At 45.1% G+C, this 25,661-nt stretch overlaps 1 protein-coding gene across 2 annotated transcripts in view; it reads left to right on the plus strand.

Annotated features, from left to right (window-relative positions):
* SCFD2 (sec1 family domain containing 2) overlaps positions 1-25,272 on the plus strand; it is a 523,211-nt gene extending 497,939 nt beyond the window's left edge. For both annotated transcript variants that reach the window (XM_025386356.1, XM_025386357.1), the window contains 2 exons: positions 12,066-12,185; positions 23,837-25,272. In XM_025386356.1, the coding sequence (XP_025242141.1) occupies positions 12,066-12,185; positions 23,837-23,929 (213 nt within the window). In that variant the 3' untranslated portion in view covers positions 23,930-25,272. The remainder of the gene's footprint in view (positions 1-12,065; positions 12,186-23,836) is intronic.
* Positions 25,273-25,661: the final 389 nt, after the last annotated feature.

Raw genomic sequence — 25,661 nt, forward strand, 5'->3', positions numbered from 1 at the left:
AAGATGGTTTCGTGATGGTGCTGACACAGGGACACCCAGAAACAGGGTCTATAGACTGTACGGGGATGAGGGCAGATTGAGAGGCTGGTGAGAGATGCGCTGGGTAACAGAGCCAGCAGTTACTCCCGTGGGGTGTAGAGTGTGTGCCCTCACAGCAGGTGATGGAAGGAACACAGGAGAGCATTGTCCAGGCCCCACGTGGCTTCTTCAGGGCTCTATACATTTTGTTCATACTTTTGTAGCTGCAGTCATGTACTGTTTTGTATCTATACATATTAGGTACCTTTCTCCAGACTGTTTTTCTTCAGACTAGTGTTTTCCTAACTGCACAACTTGATTCACTGCACATTAGTGGATCAAGATATCAGTTCAATGGTTTTGAACAGCATGTTTTACTGAAAAAGAACAGAACAGACTAGATCAGAGTTCACTGCATCTAGCAAGATAAAACAACACAACCCAGTCGCACATAGATACACACGCATTATTTAAATGTTTTCTTATCAAAAGAATGTGAACGCTATCACTGTGAGAATCAGAAAGCTGATTCTTTTCTTTTCTGCATCCTCAGTGGTCGGTACCTGTATAGGCCTTACAAACGGCAGAGTCTCACCAAAAGTTGGGAGGGTGGTCAGAGTGGACCTGTTTTAGTCCTTATTCAGAAAGCAGCACAGCTCCAAGGCACTGGTTCCTCTTTCCAACTACTGCCCTTAAGCCAAAAGCTTCTATGTCAGTTTCACAGGGGTTGCAAGGTAGCAGCCCCAATCACTCAACTCCAGTGACCCTCAGAGGAGGCCCTGACCCTCCTTTCCAGCAGCTACTAAACAAGGCAAAGCTGGTCATTGCTTCATCTGTAGGTAACCCCAAAGAAGCAGCAGCCCACTCGCTCTTGCCTCGCCTACCATGCGTTGATGTGTACAAGGGGAAGGAAGCCTGCCTCCACCTCTGTCAAAGAAATCTGATGCTCTCTTCTCCTTTCCACACTGACAGTGTGCAAATCTGTTTCTTCCAACTTCTTTGTTTCTCTAGAGAACAGAACAGAACAGAAGTAAACGGGTGTATTTTGTAGACTGAGAAATTCAAGGAATCAAGAGGAGAAATGTCCTCACAGAGTGGTCACATAGGAGAATGAGTGACACCAAGGGAGATTTGAGGCTCTTTCCTATTTAACAGCTTTATTTTTTAAGTTACATTTTATAAATGATAGACAGCTGTCTCTTTCATGCATTCCTTCCTCATGCCATCTACTGTAAGCTATGCTAATAGCAATCACTTCATTCTACTGTGTTTGTTTACAACAGCCAACAGAGAGTAGTGGTAACACATCTGGAGTCACACTATTTGGGTTAGAACCCGAGCTCCACCATTTACTAGCTATGTGACCTTGGGCATATCTCTTAACCTCTTTGTGCCTAAGTTTCATCATCTATAGATCAGGGATGATAATAGCATCTACTTTTGGGGGCTATTATGATAATTAAATAAATGAATGCATATAAAGCACTCAGAACAATGTCTGGCCCATAGTAAGTACTACATAAGTATTTGCTATTATTATTTTTATGGGTTTGTATCCCTGCCACACTGTGACATCTGAAAAGAGCCACCTTTAATACCCTTGTATGCCTGTACGTAGCCAGTGCTCAAGTATTTGGGGCACAAAGCCTAATTGTTGGGTGAACAAGTGAATTAAATAGAATAGAATAGATATGCTGCCCCCCCAAAAAGTCACAAACATTTCATATTTCACTACTGATTTGCTCTTGTCAGAAAGACGTGGAGTGCTGAGTGCTCTTCTTTTGCTGTGCCTGTGGGAAGCCGTGTTCATAAGGCAGTAATGTATTTTTCCAGACTCCTCTTTTTCTTTTCCACTGTGAGTAACTTGTTGAGCTCCTCAGTCTTGGGAGACATCGACTGTCCTTCTTGGGGCAAACTGTAGGGAGCCAGTGAAAATCTGGACACATGCCGTGACAAGCTGTTTCACAGGAATGGAGGCCAGCAGGGCTAGACCCTGGCCAACACAGAGGCAGAAGCCCCAAGCAACTCAGGCCCACAACTCTCCCAGGAGTACTTCAGCAGTGCAGTCTTCACGTACGGGAACTGAGCAAGAGCTCTGCTCTGCAAAGGTTTGCTGCTGCTCCTCGGGCAACCTCAGCACTGCAGGGAAATGGAGACCTCCATTCCAGGTACTTGGAAATGGCTCACAGAACTCAATCTTATTTATGTACATTTTTGTAGGCAGCGAAAGTTAAGAAAAATACCTGTGTGTCTAAGATTATCTGCATCAAACAAATCCTCTATGATAGGAAAGTCAGGGTAGCTGGATTTTGCCTTTACTAGAGTCAAAATTTCATCTGCGTCATATTGCAACTGGTTGAACTTACTTTCTTTGCAGTGTTTAGCATGCATTCCTGTTGAAATCAGATTGTCCAGAGAAGTCTTTCATCTCCACCTGTTCTGGTTATCTATTGCTACATACCAAGTCATCCCAAATCATTGATTTAAAATAGTACTGATCATTCATTTTACTCATAATCTACACTCTGGGTAGAGCTCAGTAGGGAAGGATTCACCTGCAAGATGGCTCATTCATGTAGTCAGAAAGTAGATGCCGAGCGGCAGCTGGCATCGAGGGGCCTCAGTTTCTCTCCATGTGGGCCTTTTCATGTGGCCAAGATTTCTCACAGCATGGCAGCTGCATTCCAAGGGCAGGCATCCTAGGAGAGAGCCAGGATTCAGATGTATTGTATTTTATGACCTAGCCTCAAATGCCACATAACATCACTTCCACAGTACTGTACTCTATTTGTCAAGGCTGTCACAAATGCCCACCCAGGTTCAAGAGGAGGGGACACGCACTTTTCCTCTTGAAAATGGATCAAGAGCATGAGGAACAGAAAATATTGTCATGGGCACTTTTGGAAAATACAATCTGTACTCCACCTAAATATGTTTGGCTGTCAAGCTGAGCAAGGCAGTGTTTGGCTAATCCTAGGAGTTTTCCCTCCAATCTAGAGGATGGAAAAATCACTCATGCTTCTAAGCTGGTTTCAAAATAAGTGAGCCCAGAAAGGCTTTGTCAATGAAAGGCCTGTTTGTTATTCTTCCATATGTTTTTTAACAATATAATATTTTTAAAAATACTTCCTGATAAGAAACTGAGCTGGGGAACTTTCCTCTCCCAAGTTTGCTCCATCAAGTCCCATAAAGTAAGCCAGATGAGCTGGGGAGAAGAGCAAGTATACCCACTAGATCATTTCTCCAGCAGTTCTGAGAAGTGTTTGAAGTAACTTGATGTACTTCTCAACCAGATGATAGACTTGCGGTTAGCCACACAGAGCTGTCAGCTTCAAAGGGCAGTGTGTGAAGCCCACTAGGGGGTGGTTCTAGCAAACTAGGGAGAAATAGCTTTGGCAGAACCTGACATTCTTAAAACAGCCTTTTCTCCAAAATCCTTGTGCATGGAATACCTTGAGCTCCTTAGAGAAAAGCTTGATAATGATCTAATAAATAAATCAAAACATACCTTACCCCTCTCCCTACAACATTAATTTAATTTAAAACTAGCATATCTAATAGGCAGCACTTTTAAAGTGCATTTCTGGAATTTGTGGTTTGGATCTCAATCTCCTGAAAATAATTTATCTTCTATCTACTCCATATGTTTGGACCTCAGCTTGTTTTGACTAAAGGACATGATTTGTCAAGATGTTTTCTCTGATAAAATTGACATGAGGAGGGTGGGTTTTATCTAATGAAACTGCATGAGGCCCTTTTACCTCCTTTTAAGTGTGCTTTTTAAGACGTTCTTTTTTTGTTCTTTCATTTCTTATGTGGCCATGCTTAATTGGAAAAAATTTTTTAAACTATGAAAAAGACTCACAGAAAGCCCAGTGCTTACCTCTGGGTCCCTTATCTGAGTGGATATGAGTCTCCCATTGCCTTAAGTGGCAACAAAAAGAGGACCACAAGGAGAACTAGAGCAACTGCTCAGGTAGGCTTTGAAAAGCTGCTGGTGTTGAGGGGTAAGAGTTAAAACTCTTTCCATTGGAAGTAAGATGCCAACAAATTGTAATAACTAAAGGAAAATTTATTATGAGGCCCATGGGATGTCCTGGGTTCGGAACCCAAGGGCAGCAATGCAAGAGACCTCAGGGAGGATTGAGACTAAGAACTGGAAAGTCATCAGGAAACCAGACAGTTCTATGAGACCCATTCTGCCTGAATGAGAACAGTGCCCTGCATTTTGTAGATTCTCAATAAATAGTATGAATGAATGGTTGAGTAGAGTAGCTATGCCACAGCTTTGACTGAACCTCATCTATCTTCAAGCTTTTGAGGTTAAGCTTCAATTCCCAGGGAAGGGCCTCTAGTTGGCCCACCCTGGGTCAGGGGGCCATTCCAGAACCAATCAACTGTGACTGAAGGACAGGGTCACACTGTGACTGCATGAATGCTGGGACCCTTTCGTATGACCATGTGGACAGGGGAGATTGTTGGCTTGTGGATTGGACAGATACCTGCAGAAGAATCTATAACAGGGGTAAAGGATGCTTTGGAATGCAGAACAAAAATCATGGGCTGTCAGTAAAGATTGATGTCAGGTCCTTGGATGGTGAGAGCTGAACATGCCTTGGAGGTCATGTAATCCAGTTACACATTGTTCGTATAAGAAAAACAAGACAGGGTGCAGTAGTGCTCCTGTAATTCCAGCTGCTGGGGAGGGTGAGGCAGGAGGATCGCTTAAGCCCAGAAGTTTGAGAGAAGCTTGGGCAACATAGCAAGACCCTGAAAAAAGAAAGAGAAAAAAGAAAGACAGGAAGGGAGGGAGGGAGGGAGGGAAAGAAAGAGAGAGAGAGAGAGAGAAAGAAAGGAAAGAAAGAAAAGAAAGGGAGAGAAAAAAAGAAAGAAAGAAGAAAGAAAGAAAGAAAGAAAGAAAGAAAGAAAGAAAGAAAGAAAGAAAGAAAGAAAGAAAGAAAGAAAGAAAGAAAGGAAGGAAGGAAGGAAGGAAGGGGGGAGGGAGGGAGGGAGGGAGGGGGGAGGGAGGAAGGGAGAGAAAAGAAAAGAAGCAAGACTCAGAGGGCTGAACTATTGGATTAGGTCCATTGGACGTAAGGACATTTCTGACAAGAGGAAAATATCTCAGTGTTCACATTTGTTGATTAAATGAATACAAATCCTGGAATTCCTCTTTGCAACACTATTTGAAACCATTGTTTATATTTTCTTTTTCTCAATCATACTCCATGCTATGAAATAGGGTTCAATATTTGCATAACATTAGCTAAACATGATCCATAAGTTCAAGTGAGATAGATTTTGGTATGAACTGTAAAGCAAAAACACAAACTTGATTTTGGCAGTCTGTATATTGCATCTGACAGTGTGCAATGATTGAGAGGCTCTTTTGTATGCTAGTCATTGTTGCGGTTAAGGAAGATATAGAGACAAACCAGATTCCCTACCTGCCAAAGCACAGCTATATCACGTAGCTTAAAGTTTGTTAAGGAGATGGATAAGAAAATTGAGGATTGCGGAGAGAAGAGATAAGTGGTGTGGTGGACGGAATGTGAGGGCACAGAAGAATAGCTCAGTCAGGGAGTCAGAGAAAGCTTCCCAGGGGAGTTGGATTTTGCCAGACCAGCAGGAGTTAGAAACTCCGAAGTAATGAAATGCCATCATACATTGAGGTGAGTATAGGCAGTTCCAAATGACTGGAGCTAAGGGTGACATGCAGGGAGTAGAAGAATATGAAGACAGAGATAAGCAGAAACTAGATCCCAGAGGGCTGGAGTTTTGACATTTGACCAGAAACACTGAAGTGCCATTGGATGTTTGCTAGGAATATATAACTAGTTTACATTTTATGAAGTTCACCCTGGCAGCAGTGCATGAGACAGAAACAAGAGCAGACTGACTGGGGAGAGAAGGTGAGAGGATGAAAGTCTAAGGTCAAGTAGGGCCAAGGGATGAGGGGACGGGAATGAAGCTTGGTGGATTCCACAGGACGGGGATTGACGGGATGCAGCCGTAAATGAGTGGAGGCTGTCTAGGGCCATTCATTTAGTTTGGAGTGACTGGATGGACAGTGTTAACATTGTTTCCATCGGGAAGCAGAACTGGAAAAGAAGATAACTTGCACTTTAGACTTGTTGAATGTAGGAGCCTGAGAGACAGCCTTAAAGCTCAGCAGAGCCTGGGCCAGTGTTAGCAATCTGGGGACACTGGCATGTGTGAGGCATTGAACTATGGACAGGGACAGGGCCACCCAGGGAGGATGTCTGGGAGAAGATCAGGGGCCAGAGGCCAGAGCAGTCAGGAACACAGCTTGTCATGGAGCAAGTCGAGCAAGAGGGGCCCTCCAAGGAGGGAGAGAAGCTAAGAGAGCTTAGAAAGTAGAGGGCAGGGGGGAAGTTTCAGGAAAAAGGAAGCCATCAACTGCAGCAAATGAGGCAGAGAGGTCAAGCTGAACAGCCGACGGGCTCTAGCAGCATGGAAACCTTTTGCAATGGGATTAACTGTAAGTAAAAGTAAGTCCCACAGGCTCTGGTGACTGGCTGATGTTTCTAAAGAACCAAAAGTACAGAGTTTTAAGAGATGAATGCTGATAAAAATGCTTTTCGTTTGAAGACTTTGTTGAGAAAAGGCAGTATGTGGAATGAAAGGTACAACGGTTACAGCTCTGCAGCGAGAGGAACTTTGATTTCAACCTCAACCCTACAGCTTACTAGTCCCGCCGCTTTGGACAAGTTATTCCACCTCGTTAAGCCTCTGTGTCTCTGTGTGAAATGGGGCTTCTGCCTACTTCATAGATTCCAAGGCTTGCATAAAGTGATGCTTGTCGCTTACCCTCTCCCACCTGATTTTCCTCCATAGCGCTCACCACCTTCCTTACTTACCCACTGACTTACTGATTTTATTGGCTGTCGCTCTCCCTCTGCTAAAATATCAGCTCTGTGACAGCAGGGGTTCTTTTCTCTTTGGTTCACTGACGAATCCCTGATGCTTAGAATGGTGTCTGGCCCCACAGTAGTCAGTCAATAAATATTTGTTGAATGGATGAATAAGTGAATAAAACATGAAACGTGAAGTGTTCAGAGGGAGTGGCAGTGCTGTTACTAATTCCTGGGGGGAGAAAAGCCATTACCAAGGGCCAACTTCAGTGTCAGCCTGGGTGCTTCCGAGGCTTAGTACCCCCTTAAGGCCAAAGCTCCTATTGAACTGTCTTCCTTCTACAAGGCCCTGTCCATTGTTGTAGAATGACCTGCCCCTTGCCTGTTGTAGGGACAAATGAATCACAAATAAAGAGAAACTGAGTGGAGGAGCACCATGTGGAGGAGGAATCAGGATCCCAAACTCTTAGAGGGCACCTGGAAACTGGAAGCAGCAGCAGAAACCCTTCTTTTGGCAACCCCAGTGATAGAAGACAATCATAACACATCAAAGAGCTCTCTCAGGGGTGCACTCCTCCAAAGGGGTCTCAGCAGCCTCTGCTGCAAAGGCTGAGATGGAATGGTGTAAGGAAACTGTCTTCTCTCACCAGAACTGATGTCTTAAAATCACAGCCAGCAAAGATTTAGAAAATGAAAGAAAGAACAGTGACTCGGACTTACTTTATTAATCTGTGCATTTGCAATTGCAGTAGTTATGCTTCAGTCTTTCATCTTCAAAGTGCCTTATACCATGAACTAACATGCAAACAGGGCTTAGTCATGTATGGCCTATTATAAGGAATGTGTTATTCTGATGGAAAAGACTGAAAAGACTCCACTTCCCAACAGTCTGCTGACTTGAACAGCTCCACAAGAAAAGTCTGGTATCAAAACATGAATCTAAACAGAAACCAAAATAGCAAACACCAACATGCATTAATTGGACCCATTTATTTGTACCAAAACCAACATTCCCCCCACTCCTTAGCCCCAGGGTATTGTTCTTTGTTGTCGCAGTTTGTTTCTTTTTTTTCCCTTTTCATCTGTCAATACATCCTTCCAGGATTCTCCCAATGTACTTTGGATTCCAGACTCTCTTATAGAAAGCATATGTCTTTGGGAACATATTGTACCACGTTCAAGTTCTGGAGCCAATTTATTTCTGTCCCAGGATTAAGTGAGAAGCAACAATTGTTTGTAGGGCTGGAAAGAAGATCCGGGTTACTTACTCAGGCAGAAGAACTATGCATAAAGTAAAGGGAGGGTTTCTAAGAAAAGAAGGGCCTTTCCTGTTAACCTGCGGATATGATTCATTCCTTCATGTAACTATTTCATTCATGCAACATTTACTGAAAGCTTACCAGGTGCTAAGTACTAAGCACAAACAGGCCAAAACCCACTGGTGTGATCCACACCATGTCTATAGCCTGCAGGCCTTTCTTACTGATATGGAAAATCCCCAAGGTGTATAGTTGAGTAAGTATAAGGTAGACTGTTAAGGTCAAGATGATGATTACCTGTGGGGAGGTAGTGACAGGAGTAGGTCATGAGGGGGTCTCTTCAGGATGCTGGTTTTCTGTTTCTTGGTCTGGGTGCTGGTTACACTGGTTTGTTTACTTTCAAAATTAATGGAGCAGCACACTGGTGATATACATACACTCAGTAAATTATCATATGTTTAACAGATGTTCCAAAAAACAAATACTAGGTGTTCAGGTATGGCACAAGCCGCCGTGAATGGCTCCAGCAAATAGTGTGTGTGGAGGAGATGAAAATAGAGTCATAAACCAGAGCCACATTGTAAAAGCCTTATATGCTAAACTACAGAGTTCGAACTCTATCCTAAAAGTTATGAGATTCTATGCAGAGAATCTGAGCATGTGATGGAGCCGAGAGGTGTTTAAGAGTGTGGCCTCTGGCATTTTGCTCCTGGATCCATTACTGTGCATGAACCTCAATCTCTGCATTTGCAAAATACACTAATAATTGTGTTTGCTTTCTAAGGATATTTTGAAAATTAAATGAGATAATACCAAAAAAGTGCAATGTTTGCTATATTCAATAATAAATATTTGTATTTTAGAAAACGTACTTGGCAAAAATGAGGAGAATGGATGGGGTATGGCCAAACTGCGTAGGGGAGACAAACTAGAAGACTGTAGCAGTGATCTAATGTGGAAGTAATCAAGGAGATGTTGATAACTTTAAGTAGGTAGAATGAATAGAACTTCATCTGGGAGATGAAAGAGACAGCAAAATCTAAGACGCCTCTCATGTACCTGGCTCAGGTGACTGTGAAGGTGGTGATGCTGTTAAAAATTCAAGAGAAGGAAAGGTTTTGGGGAAAAGATCCTGGATCACATTTGAAACCTGTTGAGTTCAGAAATCTCGGGAGGTATCGTCCGCAGGAGCTAGGTGGTGCTGTCCACGGGAGCTCAACAGAGATGACTGAGCAAAAGGCATAGGTTTGAGATGTACATAAAAAATGGCACATGAGAAGATGAGGTCCTTCAGGGATGTTGCATTGAGTGCAAAGGGCAAGGAGCCAAGGATGGAGCCATAAGTAACAACATTTAAATGGGCATACCGAGAAAGGGAACCTATTAAGAAATCTGAGAAGAAATAATTAGAAGGGTAGAAGGAACCACCTAGAGAAAGTGCTATCATGGTTCTTAAGAAGGGTGTCATCAGCTGTGACAAATGCCACAGAAATGTCAGGTTAGATGACAACAAAGGAGTGTCCACTGACTCCTACAATATGATAGCCACTGGTGACTCCTGTGAGAGCAATTCCAGGGTACAGTAGGACAAAAGCAGGGTTGCTATGGTGTCTGATATGCAGATTGGAAGAAAGCAGTTGACAAACGTGGTCAGGGAGAAACAGAGGTACAGAGCAGGATGCGGACTTGTGTCTTTTTCTAAAGATGAGAGTGTTTTGAAATGTTTTCCAGTATTCACCACCACCTATTTTGAGGCCATTAGTCCCCTAGTCCTCTCTCTTCTCTCTGTCCTTCCTTTCCTCCTGCCTGCTGCCTTTGCATTCTGAATTTCCTCTTCAGAAGCCAAGGAATAACAACATAACTGGGAACACGTAATGCATCATCCTTTCAAGTGCTTTTAGAATAAGATGTTGAGACGTGGGTATAATCAGGCAAGGGAGCCAGAGATCTCAGCTGAGAAAGGAGTTGGGGGGTGGTAAGAGAAAGGGCTTCCTCTTGCCCTGCTCCTCCCCCAGGCACTCCTCTGGACTGCCTGTGAGCCACAGATGCGTTGTGATGGACATGTACACTTATACCTTCATTCCCCTTCTCCTTGCTGGAGGTGAAGCCTGTTACCCACCTTCTGGCTTTGGTGGCCACGCAGGCAGCTGGCAGACTTTTTCCTGCAAGGACTCCATGCATGCTCCATTCTGGCTGGGCCTCCCTGTCCCGCTCCACCCTTCTGGTGACTGATTGTCTCTGGAACTTGGCTCACACGATTTCTCCTGCCCACTCCTCATCAAACCAACTGTGGCTTCCAGATTCAGCTCAAAACATACTGTCTTCAGAAATTCCTTCTTGTCCCCTCAGTATCCCCATCACTGAGTCTAGTTATTGGTCATTTTGCATTTCCTGAGTGGTTACTTTGAGTTATTCTCATTTTAGTATATAAGAATATTTTTACCTCATTGATGAAATCATAGGGAACCAGGTGGAATTCTCCACAGCATCTTGTGTAGGTTCCATGCAACATGGACCCTCAGCTCAGGCTAGCTTGAAGAAGTTAAGGGCTGTAAGTCAGTACTGTAAGCACCTTGAGGGGTGGGCCCTGTGCTTTTTCATCTTTGTACACCCTCTGCCTCCACCTACCTAAGGCTTTAACTATTTATTATTTCCACAAACATTTATTGAGCACCTATTATGTACCAGAAATTGTACTAGGTAAGCTGGGAATAGCATAAACCAGGAGGATGAGGCTCTTGCTTCATGGAATTTATGTTCTAGTAGAGAAGATGGCCAACAAGTAAACAAATAAATAAACAAACAGAGTAACGACAAGCTGTTTTACATGCTTTGAAGGAAATAAACAGAGCCATGCAACAAAGAAGGGGGCACATTTATACTGAGATTAACAAGAAAGAAAGAAGTTGTCCCTCAGCCTTCTCTTGTTTTTAGTAGCTCCTGCTCCTTTAACTTTTCTTTCAACGAAATCTTTATCGAAAGAGACATAATAAGGAGTTGTGTTATACATTTTCCCAGTCAATGAGTTCACAGACCACTGGGGCATCTGATAGCTAAGAAATCATCATCTCTCTAAGGGCTGTTTATCACACCTGCATAATGAAGGTAGTGACACAGGATTTTTCTCACCCACTTTGCCAACCAGGGACCTCCACAGCCAGCAATGCCCCACTCCCAGGCCTTGCTAGACCCCAGGCTTGCCACAGGAGATGCCCCACCTACTCGGCCCACTGGGCCATACATGGCTTGTGCACTGGCTCAGCCTGTGGCCAGGCAGGCATGCCCCAGCTCACCCGTGTTATAGCTTGTACCTGCATTCAGCGGTTCCCGAGTTCTTGTCCCATGCCCAAGAAGAACAAGGTCACACTGACAATTGAAAAGTGAGGAGGGTGGAGAAGAATTTTATTGAGCAACAGAACAGCTCTCAGCAGAGAGGGGATGCAAGGGTGGTCCCCAACTGAAGTCAGGTGGTTTCTCTCTGTGTGTGGCTGTGTCCGGGGCTTTTATGGGCTCAGAATGGGAAGTGCATGCTGATTGGTTTGCAAGTATGCAAAAAAAGGCTAAAACAAAGTCACCACTGAAAGATAGACATGACAGTGTAAAAAACCAATTAGGGAAGGGTAGGTATATGTAAAATAGGGGAAGGGTAGGGATCAATCAGAGGAAAACACACCAAATAGGAAGACAGGTTCTCAATCCAATCCATGGATTTACCTGGGACTTGTAGCTAGGCTTTAAACTGTCATCAGGTTTGACCAGGGTCCCACCCCTATCTCCCTAGGATTTATCCGCCTCCTGCCACTATCAGTAGTAGTCCTGAGGTTTCTACAGAGGGACAATGAAGATGGCACCCAGCTGCATCGCACCTGCATCACTGCCATCCATCTGATATTGCTGGTGTTTTGTTTTGCAGGTGAGCCGCCCTCATCCTAGTGACTACCCTGTCCTGATCCTCTTTGTGGTAGGTGGGGTCACGGTCTCTGAAGTGAAAATGGTCAAAGATCTTGTGGCATCATTGAAACCAGGAACCCAGGTACTGAGTCTTCCATGATTTGAACAAGAGCTCAGAGGCAGGGGTGTGAAGGGTGGGTGAGGGCCCTCCACCCAGGGGTCCCAGTGCCCATCTCCTAGCCTGCCTGCCTATCACCCTCCTGGCTTTGTTCCTTCCCTCCTGCTGCCACCTGTGTCACAATGTCTTCCTGCAGCCAGAACCAGCCCTACATGTCCATACAGGAACAAACAAGTTCCTTTGTTCCCAGAGGTGCAGGACTGGGTCATTTTGATAAAGTCTATCATGACAGATTAAATGCTATGACACCAGGCAAATTAGCCCTAAATGGAAACTCTGTTGTTTGCAAAATAAACTGGGGTAGGGTGGAGTCCGGTGGGGTGAAGGGAGGGAGGAGAGCTCTTCTTTTGTAGCTCTGGGCTTCTGGGGCTAAGGTACTGTTATCCCTATTCCTGATTCCTTAGGGTCCTATATTCTCTGGTGTCCAATCAGTGTTGAATATCTCAGGAGTTTTCACTGCTCTCTAGGCTCCAGATAATGGAGGGATGACTCCAAGAACCACCTCCCAACTGTGGCAATTAGAGAGCGGAGTCAGAGGAGTGCAGGAAGGAGCATTGTCCAGACAGTGACTAGTGTTGTAGCTTTCTTCTCTATACCTCTTGCCAGGCCCCATCCCATCCCCTAAACAAAAAAACTGGCTCTGTGGCCCAGTAGTGAAGAACGTAGACCTTTCTATTTTATGGGCCCAAGTTCCAATCCTATCTCTGCCTTTGACTAAGCAGGTGATCTGGGAGGAAAAAGCCCTCAGTTTCCTCATTTAGAAAATGGGCCAAGGTGGCTGTGAATCTTAAATCAGAAGAGGCTTGAGAATATGCTTCTTAGCACTATGCCTGGCTCAGAACTCTCAGTCAATGATGGCTGCAGTTATTCCCGGCCGTTTTTGAGCAGTCACCACACTGCTGTGCTGGAGGATTTGAGGCTCACAGAATGAGGCAGCAGGAGCCCAGGGAGGGAGGCTTCTGGAAGAGGAGAACCCCTGCCTCTGGAAGTTCTCCTGTGACTGGGGGTGCACAGCCTGTTAAATTGGTAAGATGTAAAACGCTTGCCTTAGTGTGTTCCCCAAAGCAGCCCCAAAGCCAGGGATGAGAGAGCAGGTAGTTTATTTGGCAGATGATCCCAAGAAGCAGAAGTGAAGAACTCAGAAAAAAAAAAGACAGTGAAGAAGAAAAGCCACAAAACAACACACTGCCAAGCTGGGTATGCTCTAGGTGCGCGGTCCTCCAGGGGCCCCTGAGGAGCTGGTGTTACACGGCTCAGAATTTTCACGCCAGAGGTCAGAGAACCTGGGATGTCTTCCCTTCCACTCTCATCCCCCCAGGTTAAGACTTGACTGTGGGGGTGTTATCTTCCCAGTGCTTTGGGGTTACAGCTTTGTGCCACCTCCTACCTCCACCCACTACTGTACATATCCACACAGCCAGCTCCAGGAGCTGCATCCTTCCCTTTTGTGACATCCTACCTGTTGCTCCGGGCTCTTTCCACATCTCTACCCACCTCCACCATCTATACTGGGAAATGCAGATCTGGACTTCTCCCTGACTACTTCATATTTGCTGGTCTAGTCTCCCCAGTCAAATATAAATTCCTTGAGGACAAAGGCTGAGGCTTTCCAGGCCTGAGCAAATGGCAGCGACTCAGTAACCCTTGTAGTTTGAGGGGTTTATTGACTCCAACGGAACTGGCCTGGTAGGAGCAGTCTGTGTTGTTAGAGTCACTGAGCTACCAGGTTAAGTCAAGAAGGTCTGGTCCCTGCTGGTCTCCAGACACCCAACTGAGGAATGGGACCTGGACACCCAGAGAGCTGCAGCAGGCTCTTGAGCAGGGCAGTGACCAGTTTTTGACTATGATCATTCTTCTGTTACTATCACCTGTTATGGTCATAGCTGGTAAGATTTCTGAAAAATTTGCAAATTCTGCTTCATTTAACACCCTCCTTGCCAGCAGTGATATGGTTCTGTTTAATGAATGATTGCCTTTTTGAGCAAGACCTCTTTTTCTCTTTTCATCAGAAACCACACTTCTTGCTGCCCCTCTAACATAGTGAACCAAATTCTTAGCTCTTCAGAACAGTGATGCATTGTAATAGCCTGAAAGACATGTTAATCCCTACTCTAAAAGGATAAAATGCAGACGTTTTCAAAGCCCTGTGACCTGAGTTTGACAGCAGAGCCCCAGAATCTACAGTGACTTTGCTGCAATCTGACCCTGTGCTCAGTCATCTGCAGAGAGAGCTTCTCAAAGAATTTTGAGCTTAAGGATCAACCTTGACTGCTACTTGTCCTTTGTGCAAAAAGCTCCTCTGAAGAGTTAGCAGGCCCTAGGAAGATTCCTCAGGCAGCAGGGGAAACAGAAGAGGCATTCTTTATCCTGAAGTCCTTCACTCCACATTTTTGAAGGAGGTGAATTACCTGGATGTTTGCAGAGTGACACCTGCTGTTGCAGGTCTCCCTTTCTTAGACCTTGACAGACACACAGCTGCCCTGGCCCTACAGCAAACTCTGCAGATATGAGACAGGACCAGCTTCCTGCTTTTTAGAGTGCAGCGGAAATCATGCCTTGCTGCCCTAGCAATACACGAAGTGGCATGCGTGCTAGTTCCAGTGTCTGCTCAGACTCTGACTTCTGTTCAAGAACACATGTGACCTCATTGAAGGGGATAGGTTCTACAGAATCTATACCCAATAGACCGTCTAAGACCTTTGGGCGAGCAAGGGAGTAACCCTCACTTGATCACTGATGTAAACAGCAATAATAGACATAGCTAGTGCTTCCATTCTGGCTTTACTATCCAGCCTTTACTTGACCATCTCCCAGGATGAGGATTTGTCACCTCCCACTGTAGCCTATTTGAGGCTTGGAGGGTATATTAGTCAGGGTTCTCTAGAGGGACAAAACTAATAGGATAAATGTAGATGTAAAGGGGAGTTTATTAAGGAATATTGACTCACACAGTCAGAAGGTGAGGTCTCACAATAGGCCATCTGCAAGCTAAGGAGCAAGGAAGCCAGTCCAAGTCCAAAAGCTGAAGAAGTTGGAGTCCAGTGTTCGAGGGCAGGAAGCATCCAGCATATGAGAAAGATGTAGGCTGGGAGGCTAAGCCAATCTAATCTTTCCATGTTCTTCTGCCTGTGTTTATTCTGGCTCCACTGGCAGCTGATTAGATTGTGCCCACCCAGGTTGAGGGTGGGTCTGCCTTTCCCAGTCCAGTGACTCAAATGTTAATCTCCTTTGGCAACACCCTCACAGGCACACCCAGGAACAATGCTTTGCATCCTTTAACCTAATCAAGTTGACACTCACTACTAACCACCACAGAGGGCTTCATTCTTGGTTCTAATATCTCCTCTAGATGAAGCCCAAATCTGCCTCTTTGGTACTGTCACTCAGCAGTGCTGGTTCTAGCTCTTAAGCCACACAGAATTTAAAAGAAAATGAGGTTCATCCCTCTTCCACATGACGATTCTGCAGACATATGAAGATAGCTCCCATGTCCTCCACCAGGTCTTCTCTTCTCCAAACTGAATATCATCAGTTCCTGTAGCCACCCCCCTCTTACCCTGTGACATGGACTTGAATTCCCTGATGATGTGGCAGTTCTCCTCAACCCCAGTTTGTCTCCCTCTCTAGCACTTGATTGGAACCAAAAGCCAAACCTTGGTGTGGACTGATCAGCTCAGAGAAAATTGGGGTCATCTCCTCCTCCTCTCTACCATGGCCTACAAAGCCCACATGATCTCACCCCTTCCTACATCTGGGGCTTCTTTTCCTACCACTCTTGTCCTTGCTTATGCCCCTCCAGCCTCAGGTCTTTGCATTTTTCAACTATTATATTCTCAGCACTGCAGAGTCTGCCACTTATTGGATATTCATAAATGTTAATTGAATGTCCAATACTGAACATTAGAGACTCTACTTATGTCATTCCAACATAACAGAAAAGCAGCTTTTCTGGAAAAGACCACACAAACCACACCAACCTATTGACTGACACTGACATTGTAGACAATTAAAACCACCTTATCTTTTGTATCTATTGCTATTATTCCAAATCTTCCCTATTCTACTGCTGTGTGGGTGCTTTTTGGATCCACGTACAGGAACTTACAATCATTCCTATTAAGCTGGATTAACTAATGATTCAACAGGCATTTATAGAGTATCTAAAAAGCAAAAAGATGATCTACTCTGTGCCAGGCATTGTCCTTTATGCTAAGGACAGAACAGTGACCAAGCTAGACACATTCCTACTTTCATGGAACTTCCATTCTACTGGGTAGTAACTGACAATAAACATGGAAGCGCCAGCTCGTGGCAAGTGGACAGCAGACATAGATAGGTGCCAGTGTAGAAAAAACCAGGAGGACGAGCTTCTTTTAGATAGCAAGACTCCCATGGAGAAGGCTTTGGATCTGAGATTTGAAAAGCATTCGGGGATCAGCTGTTCAAAGGAAATGAATAGAATCCATTCACAGCACCTCCAGAAATGAATTCTCTTTCGCAAAAAGTGGCAAGAATAGCATGAAACATAGGAAACCAGAAACCACATGCCCACCTGCTAGCCTCTGAAGACTTCTCTGCTCTAAAAGGGACATGTTTTCTCCACTCTCCTGCCTGTGGTCGTTGGGAGATGTACTGATGAGTGAAAATGTGTGCATTGGAGAAGGTCCTCTTTCCTGTCTACTAAAAAGGGATCAAGAGGGCAACCTCCCCCATCCCAAACTGCCACAGACACCAAGTGGGAAATTCCAGGTTTCCCCTGCTCTGATCCGCATATGTCCCACACCAGCCTCTCTCCTCACTCACTCAATGCCTACTGTGGGACTCCACGGCCAGACAGCTCTGGCTGGCTGAACTTTGCAGCTGGATGGTAGCCGAGAGGCTAGCAGAAGCCTGTGATTGTAAGAAGAAAATAACAGGGAGGGAACCTCTGAGAAAATACAGGGAACGGCCAGCTCAGGAACAAGAGGAGGGCCAGTGGGCAAGATGACACCCATCCACTGCTTTTCATAGTGAGGCATGCCGCACCCACACTTTCCTGTAGTTCTGCATTTACAGAGTTCAATATTTTTTTTTCTTTTTTTTTTTTGAGACGGTCTCGCCCTGTCGCCCAGGTTGGAGTACAGTGGCACGATCTCGGCTCACAGCAACCTCCACCTCCCGGGTTCAAGTGATTCTCCTTCCTCAGCCTCCTGAGTAGCTGGGATTACGGGTGCCCACCACCACTTCCGGTTAATTTTTTGCATTTTTAGTAGAGACGGGGTTTTACCATGTTGGCCAGGCTGGCCTTGAACTCCTACCTCAAGTGATCCGCCCGCCTTGCCCTCCCAAAGTGCTGGGATTACAGGCATGAGCCACCATGCCCAACCCAGAGTTGAATGTTTAGTGAAGACATAATAATTTTTTTAAAAAAAATAGTAGACCCAGAAATATGCTCACACACAGTTTTGCACACAACTTAAGAGGTTCAAGGATCCCTAATCCTGGCTCCACAAACCTGCCTCCAGGTTATTCTAAAATTGATGGGAAGCCCTGGGGAGACAACAGCGAAAAGATCTAAATCTCATACTTCAGGTCTTCTGAGAGCCTTATAAGCACAGCACAGTGACTCTGTGGCAGTGGTAGGCAGGTCAGATGGTTCCCAAGTTTTTCAGTAAGGCTAATCCACTGTGTCACTGGCTTAATGATACAAGCCTTCTGGGTTTAGCACAGGTGTGTGAGTGTGTATGTGTGCATGTGCCTGTACAGCGTGAATACAATATATGCTCCAAAAGCTGCCTATCGAATGAATATGCATGTTGGTGCCTGTGCATATGTGGGTCACTTTGGGGAAGAATCTCCCAAATTTAAAAGAAAAGAGGACAAAAAATGTACCCCTTGCTCCTTTTGATACTGAGTGTTAGAAATCAGGGGGATATGGAATGTAAATCCTGGATTTCCCTGCTTCCTCTGTGTTCAGCAGAAATAGAACAGGAAGATGCTGGCACCTACAAATTATAGCCATGGTCTGGAGCAGCAGAAAGCCCAGAGGGCTGGGTCACTCCTAAGGGCTGGGCTGCCCATGTGGAGTTCAAGGCAGGCCTGAGGACAAAGACTGTACATCCCCCTTCTAGCTGGAGTAGAGAGCCAGTGCCGGCCGAAAGCTGCTGGAGGGACTTGGTTCCCTGGCTGATGTCCTCCACCCCGTCTCACAGTCAGCCGGTATAGTTTTTTGATGTCAAGTATCTGCTTTGACACAGAGGCTTGTTGTTGATGAATGAGCAGGATCTTCAAACATTCCTTGATAGAACTGCCTGCAGTTAGCAACACGTGCTCACACCTACGTCATAACTACCCTGCAGCTTGCAGTGTCGTTCAGGCTCTTCGAAAACAATTTTTTGTTTTCATTAAAAACCCCGTTTCTCATATTTGACTGTGAAATTTATTTTTAATCAGCAAAGATTCTCTCCCCACTGGCTGTTTTTGTGGGAGGTGTTCCAGTGGGTGGATGGTGCAGGGCAGATATGGTGGCTGGGCCAAGCTCTGAGCACTGCAGGGTGCTCTTGAGCATCCTGGACACCTCTGGCTTGAGAAGGAGGCTGGCCACTGCCGCCAGCCCACTTGGCTATTAGCAGGTGAAAGTGGAGTGGCTAGGAGTTGATGGTTCAGGGGTAAAGTCAGCTGACTCTTCAGCCCTGAATGACACTCAGTTCTGAGTTGAGAAGAAGTAACAAAAACTACCCCCAGAAAGAAACAGGAGGTGAGAGAGGGAGGGGAAGGAGAAGGAGGAGAAGAAGAGATGGCAGGGACCCTGAAAAAGGGAGAGGGAGAGGAAGCAGAGAAGACCAGGTTTAGGTTCTATGTACCTCTGATTTCTAATACTGAGAATCAAAAGAAGCATTTTAGAAAATGCAGAGAAAAGTAGCCATATGGTGGGCAAGGATTGAGCATCACCCATGGGAATTTTCTTCAGTGCCCTTGGCTGCCTGAGAAAAGACCAGTTCTCTGAAAGGAATTCTCTAGTGCTTAACTTGTCCACTATCACATGGTTGATGATCATGTTTAAAAACAATTAAATGTCATATCTGATCAGCTAATTTCAAACTCTTTTGACTATTTTCTTTTTCATTTTTGAGCATCTTTGTTCCTGTTTAGGGCCCACTTTTTAGAATTTTAGGGTGGTCTTAGCCAAATAATGTAGAAATGTTCTAGTAGAATGTGCTTTAAAAATTCTGAAAATGCTCAAAAGTAGCCAATACTGAAAGATGCCCAAGATGCAAACATACTCAAAGACCACCAACTCTTATATTTCATGCTCTATGTGAAATGTCAGCAGTATGATCCTGCTTGCTCTTCAAAACAGGAATTAGAGACAAGTAAGTAAGGTTTTCATCGAATGGAGAGGAAACACATTTACCTGGAGCTGTCTGAGCATCTTCCACTAGAGCTGCCCTGAGCGAAAACTTCCCGCTGGCCATGGCTACACGCCCTGCCTCCTTCACTGCTGTATGGTTTTTGTTCACTCAATCAGGCGCCAACTGACTCAAAGACCTGCTGTGTATCAGGCACTGTGCTAAGAAACAATGAAAAGACTCAGTTAAGTTGACAGGGAATACAGTGAGATACCAACAGCCAGGGGACACACTCAGGCTTTGGAGAGGGGTGGTCTGGGAAGGCTTTCTGGAGGGAGTCATGCCTGAACTGATTGCTGAAGGACAATGGAGGACGGGTCTTTGGCCAGAGTAGGGAGCTCCTCTCCCGGACCAAGAAGCATCCCCAAAGTGCCAGGTGCAAAACTGCGAGGAGTTAGGGAGGCTGGAATGTGGGACTGATTTGGGGGTGTGGAGGCAAGGGCCGGATGTGGAGTGCTGGCAGCGTTCAGGTTCTGAAGTCCTTTGATGCTCTCCGGGAGGGCTGGGCTTACCAGAGGGCAGTGAGGAAGCTGCAGGGATTTTAAGCCTGGTAGTAATACGATCAGATTCACACTTAGGGTCACTGGCTCTGGCAATTCCACTCCCCTGCATCCACCCCATGACTGCTGTGAGCTGGGTGGAAGGATGCAACTGGGGATGCACATAATGAGGACAGTGATGGTGACAAAGCAGTCATGGCAGCTGCCATTCTGAGCCCCTCTGGAGCCCGTCATTGTGTCAGATATTTTAGAAGATGTTCACATTGATCCTCACATAATCATGTGGGGTGGGTATCATTCCCACTTTACAGATGAAGAAATTGAGGCTCCATGTGGTTAAGCAACTTCTCCAGGGTCATTCATCTGGCAAGTGGCCCAGCCAGGGTCCAACGCAGATGGACCCTCCTAAACCTGTGCTCTTAACCACTGTGCTATCCCAAAGCCTCCTGGCCTCAGTCCTGCTGTCTCCCCTCCATGAAGGCCCCCTAACTTACTGCTTGAGAAACCCCTGTTTTCCATCTGTTTCTTTTCACCCCTCCACAGAGCAGACCCCAGACAGCCTCTGGCTGAGCCCTCACAAAGCTGTAGACTGATTACTGTTAAATACCTGCTTGTTCAGATGTGAGGACTGGCCTTACTGTTTCAGCTCAGTGGCAGTAGCCAAATCCACGGTCTCTGTCAGCCATGACTGGAAACCCAGCACACTACCCGAGAGTGACAGATTCTTTGGGCTCAGTTATTGCTGCTCTGGAAGTCAACACTTTTAGCCTTATCACTCCAAGTTCCTCAAACCTGCCAAGAAGACTTAGCATCCATGGGGATGGAGATGTACCCTAGCCCTCAGGCCCACCCTCACCCCAGCCAGAGACGAATCCACAATCTTTGCTTTAGAATTAAAGACCCCAAGGGCTGGCAGTGTGCTGGAGACCGCCAAGTCACAGCAGGAGGGGAGGGCCCTTTGCATGAACGACTACTGGCCTCTACCTCCTTCGAAGAACCTACTTCCAAAGAGTGCGCAATGTTTGTCTTTATGTGTGCATTTAAAAAGATTTCTGAAGAAAGGCTTCTTTTTTTTTGTTTTTTTTGAGACTGATTTTCACTCTGTTACCTAGGCTGGAGTGCAGTGGCACAATCTCGGCTCACTGCAACTTCCGCCTCTGGGGTTCAAGCAATTCTCCTGCCTCAGCCTACCAAGTAGCTAGGACTGCAGGCGTGCACCGCCACGCCCAGCTAATTTTTGTATTTTTAGTAGAGATGGTGTTTCACCATGTTGCCCAGGCTGGTCTTGAACTCCTGACCTCAGGTGCTCTGCCCAAATCGGCCTCCCAAAGTGCTGGGATTACAGGCGTGAGCCACCGCACCCAGCTTGAAAAAGGGCTTCTTAATTGTGGTCTGTGAATTCCTAGGAGTTCATTAACCACCCCTAAAACTATAACACAAAATCTTGTATGAACGTCTGTATATTTTTCTAGAAAGTTCTTAGCTTTCATAAGATTCAGAAGGAGATCTAGGACTGAATCACAAAACCACAATACAATAGCAGCTCACAGTTGCTGAGCACTTCCTGTGCTCCACATACATGATCTTATGTAATCCTTGCCATACTGCTTCAAGCTTGGCACTGTTATTTTCCTTCTGAGAGAGATGAGGTAAGCAAGGCTGTAAGTTGTGACTTTCTGGAGGGCTTCTGGCCGGTCAGTGTGGAGCTCGGATCTACTCAGGGTGTGCTGATGGCACTCGCCTGGAAGCCGCCAGGCTCAATTACCTACTGGGTTTGGTGAGGAAGACCTGAAATAAGTAGAGACCCTCTTGGGAGACACACATTCAAATGGTGTCTAAACCATACATGCAGATGATAGAGAAGGCCAATCTTCACCCACTGTCCTCAAAGGCTCCTTGCATGATTTTCGAGGAAAATCATGAAACACAGATTTCAGTGAATTTGTTTCTGCCAAAAATATGACTTGGCTGACATTAACTATATATATATATTTTAAGATAATCCTCTTTCAAGAAGAAGTAACATAGATGCTTCCAAAAACTAAGTTTTTAAACAGACAACTTTCTCATAAGGTTGTTGAAAAATTATTTCTTTAACAACAAGAAAATGCTTCCTTCTCTCTTCCTCTTCTACTTTTTCTCTTCATTGGAGTACAGACTTTTTGTTTTCCACCAATGAGCTCGTTGACATGGATTGGTTAATTCACTCATTTAATTATACCTGGGACAATGTGGGGAGTGGGAAAGGAGGTTGGTAAAGTGTGCAGGCCCACTTGCACCAAAGGAGCGCAGCCAGGTAGTCATGCTGTGGGCCTTGGAATCCCCTTCCAAAGGATTGTGGGCTGTGGAATTCAGGCTCCCGGATAGCTTTCCTCATAGTCACCTCTTCTTCTAGGGTGCATACAATACTGCTTGTGCAAAACCTAACCAGGCCCTTATAAAGCACATCATGCCCCCAGCCCAGACCCAGGGAACAGGCTCTCCCACTATTGCAGAGACAAATCTATCCCGGAATAAAATCCAGACTGAGGGAAGCAGACAGGGTCACCATGAAAGAAGCCAGAGGAGCCCAAAGGTGCATGTGGAGTAAGGGAATAAAGGGCCCAGAGCCCTTGATGACAGGGAAGGGAGGCACGGGGGCACTGGGGCCAGCCTGTCTGCGCTGGGATCCTGACTCAGCCGCTGACTGTATGTGTGTCCTTGTACAAGTTCCTGAGCCTTTCTGTACTTTATTTTCTTCATCTACAAAGCAGGAATAATAAATGTACCTATTTCATAAGCTCGATATCAGGATCAAATGGATATTCAATGAGACAATCCTCAGAACCTGGCACATCATAAAAATTAACAAGTATTCGTTATCCTTATCATCACCATCATCATTGTTATGAGTTGAAATGTGTCCCCTTTAAAATATCTTACAGTCCTAACCTCCCCACTGGTACCTGTGAATATGACCTTACTTGGAAATAGGATCTTTGCAGATCATCAAGTTAAAATGGGGTCTTTAGTGTGGGCTCTAATCCAGTGTGACTGTGTGTATATAAGAAGGGGAAATTTGGACACAGCAACAGACATGCATAGGGAGAGACAATGTGAAGGCGCAGGGTAGCTAGGAGAAAGGCGTGGAACAGATTCCCTCGCAGCCCTTAGAAGGTGCCAACCCTGCCAACACCGTGATCTTGGACTTCTAGGCTCCAGAACTGTGAGACAGTAAGTTTCCATTGTTTAAGCCACCCAGTTTGTGGTACTAGGAAACTAACAATCACCATCATCACTAACAACATCCGCCTCCTGGATGTGCCTTCTCATGCTCCCTGGAGGAGCAAAGGCTCCCTGAAATGGGGAGAAACCTTGATATTGAGGTCAAATTACTGCATTACAAAGCGAGAGTATGATCCAGTCCAATTTAGCAGCAAGGCAGTGGCTGGTCTCTGCCTCTCAAATGTACCTAGTGCCAGTCTCAGCCACCCTGAGTGCCCCATTGGCTAAAGGTTCAGTAGACACAGCCCAGCTGTCCTACAGGCCATCTCTCCCAGACTGTGTCCCCCTCCTTCCAGGCAGGGCACTAGCGCCATTGAACTGGCTGCCTTCTACCTTTCCTTCATAGAACTTCACTTCATACCCTCCCCCAAAGACATTTGTTGCATTCTATTTCCCATCATCCAGTACCCTGAGATTGGCCCCCCTAATTCCCTGCGGTGTGTTTGCCCTCTCCCGTTGTTAGGTAATCGTGCTGTCCACTCGACTCCTGAAGCCATTTAATATTCCTGAGCTGTTATTTGCAACTGACCGACTGCATCCAGACCTTGGCTTCTGAGCATCCGCTAAGAAGATAAGACCTATTCATGCTGGAAATGCTGATACAATTTTCTGCCACCACTCCAAATACTCCTCCACAACCAACATCCCTGTCAGTAATTGCGAGCATGACAGAATTCTGCCTGAAGGGTCTTGATACCTTCGCAGTGAGGTACTTTGCTTGAATTGCTATGATTCTTAAAAAAAAAAAAGTTTTTCTTATTTTCCTGAAGGCGATAATCTGTCTTTTGGCTAGTCCAATTAGTGATCGTTTCCATTTATCCTTAACCCTCTGTGAGCTTCCTGATTCCACCTACAAGTTCATTAATTCTAAAGAGAAGCCTGTTGGCAAGTGTTGGTAGGTTACAACTCTTTTAATTTGAAGTTGCTCGAGAAGTTAGACATGCTTTAGAATTATGAGTGTGAGGAAAGTTTGATTTATATAAACTTAGGATTATATAACTGAGGAGAGAACATTGCAAATAGGGTCTGAGGCTTTGTTTCTCTCTTGCTCTGAAACATTTCTGAAAAGGCAAAGAAGGGAGGGGTAGTGTCTAGGGCAGTGCTGGTAGCCTGCGTGTGTTGTAAATCGTCCTGCCATAACAAAGAACTGCATTGTTCTAGCTGGCCCACTGGGCAGGTCTGCCAGGCTACTTGGAACTGTAGTGGGAAGGTGGTTGATTGGAGGGTTATCTGCTTATAAAAGTTTTCCTGCCCTCCAAAGAAAGACCCCAATACGAGATATCTGGTCCCAGGGAGTCTAAATTGTAACAGCAACCCCTGTGGACTTTGTGGGTATGAGTTTTGATTGAAATATAAAGCTTTCTTTTCTATAAGCGTAAGTTTTCCATCTGACCATTAGCAGAAAAACCTAGACCCACCTAGTGAAATTTTGTAAGAACTCCAGGGTAAAAATGAACCACTTGCAACCCACATGTTTGTAGGTGTATGGTTGATGGAAGTTTCTGGCATCCATGTTGGTAATAAACAGATAAAACTGAAAAGGTTTTTATTGTGGATTAAACAGGTGAAGGAAATAACATGTAAACCAAAACACTCACATGTCTCTGATTTTAGTTCTCTACGAAACACTGTCATTTTTGGAAGAACCGTCAAGTTGGAGATTATTTTAAGATGTAACCAAAGCAGGGTTTTTGTAGACACAGACACTCTTTTTCTTGCCCAAGTATGTTTTCCACATAATATCAATTCTTTCATGAAATAGAGGAGACCTCAGGTGCCTTTTTCATTCTACTAATCCTAAAGTATTGAATTTGAATAAGGAAGGAAATGGTAACCACCCATAAGAAATGTTAAAGCAGAGATGACTTTTCTAAAATAAAAAAATGAAAAGTAACCTGTTATGTGACTCAAATCTGTACTCCCTTCATTCATTCCTAAAGATTGACTGGGCACCTGCCATGTTCCAGGCACAGTGCTAGGTTCTGGGCCATGTGGTAAATGAACAATATGTGTCCCTGACTCTGTGGCACTCAGAATGAGTAGCTGGCACTTCTCTGATGCTCAGGCCTGACGTGAGCATCTACTGAAGATGAAGTTGTAAACCACATGTCTATATGCAAAGGAAACTTTCTGGAAATACATATATAATGGTTACTTCTGGGAAGGAATATCGAATGGGAGGGCTAAGAGAAGGGAGAGTCTCACCCTCAGTATACTTTTGTATTATTTTTTTTATAGCAAACGTGTATTTGTATATTACTTTTGTGACTTTAATCAGCCATAGCAGA

Source organism: Theropithecus gelada, chromosome 5, assembly GCF_003255815.1.
Source record: "Theropithecus gelada isolate Dixy chromosome 5, Tgel_1.0, whole genome shotgun sequence".
Taxonomy (NCBI): domain Eukaryota; kingdom Metazoa; phylum Chordata; class Mammalia; order Primates; family Cercopithecidae; genus Theropithecus; species Theropithecus gelada.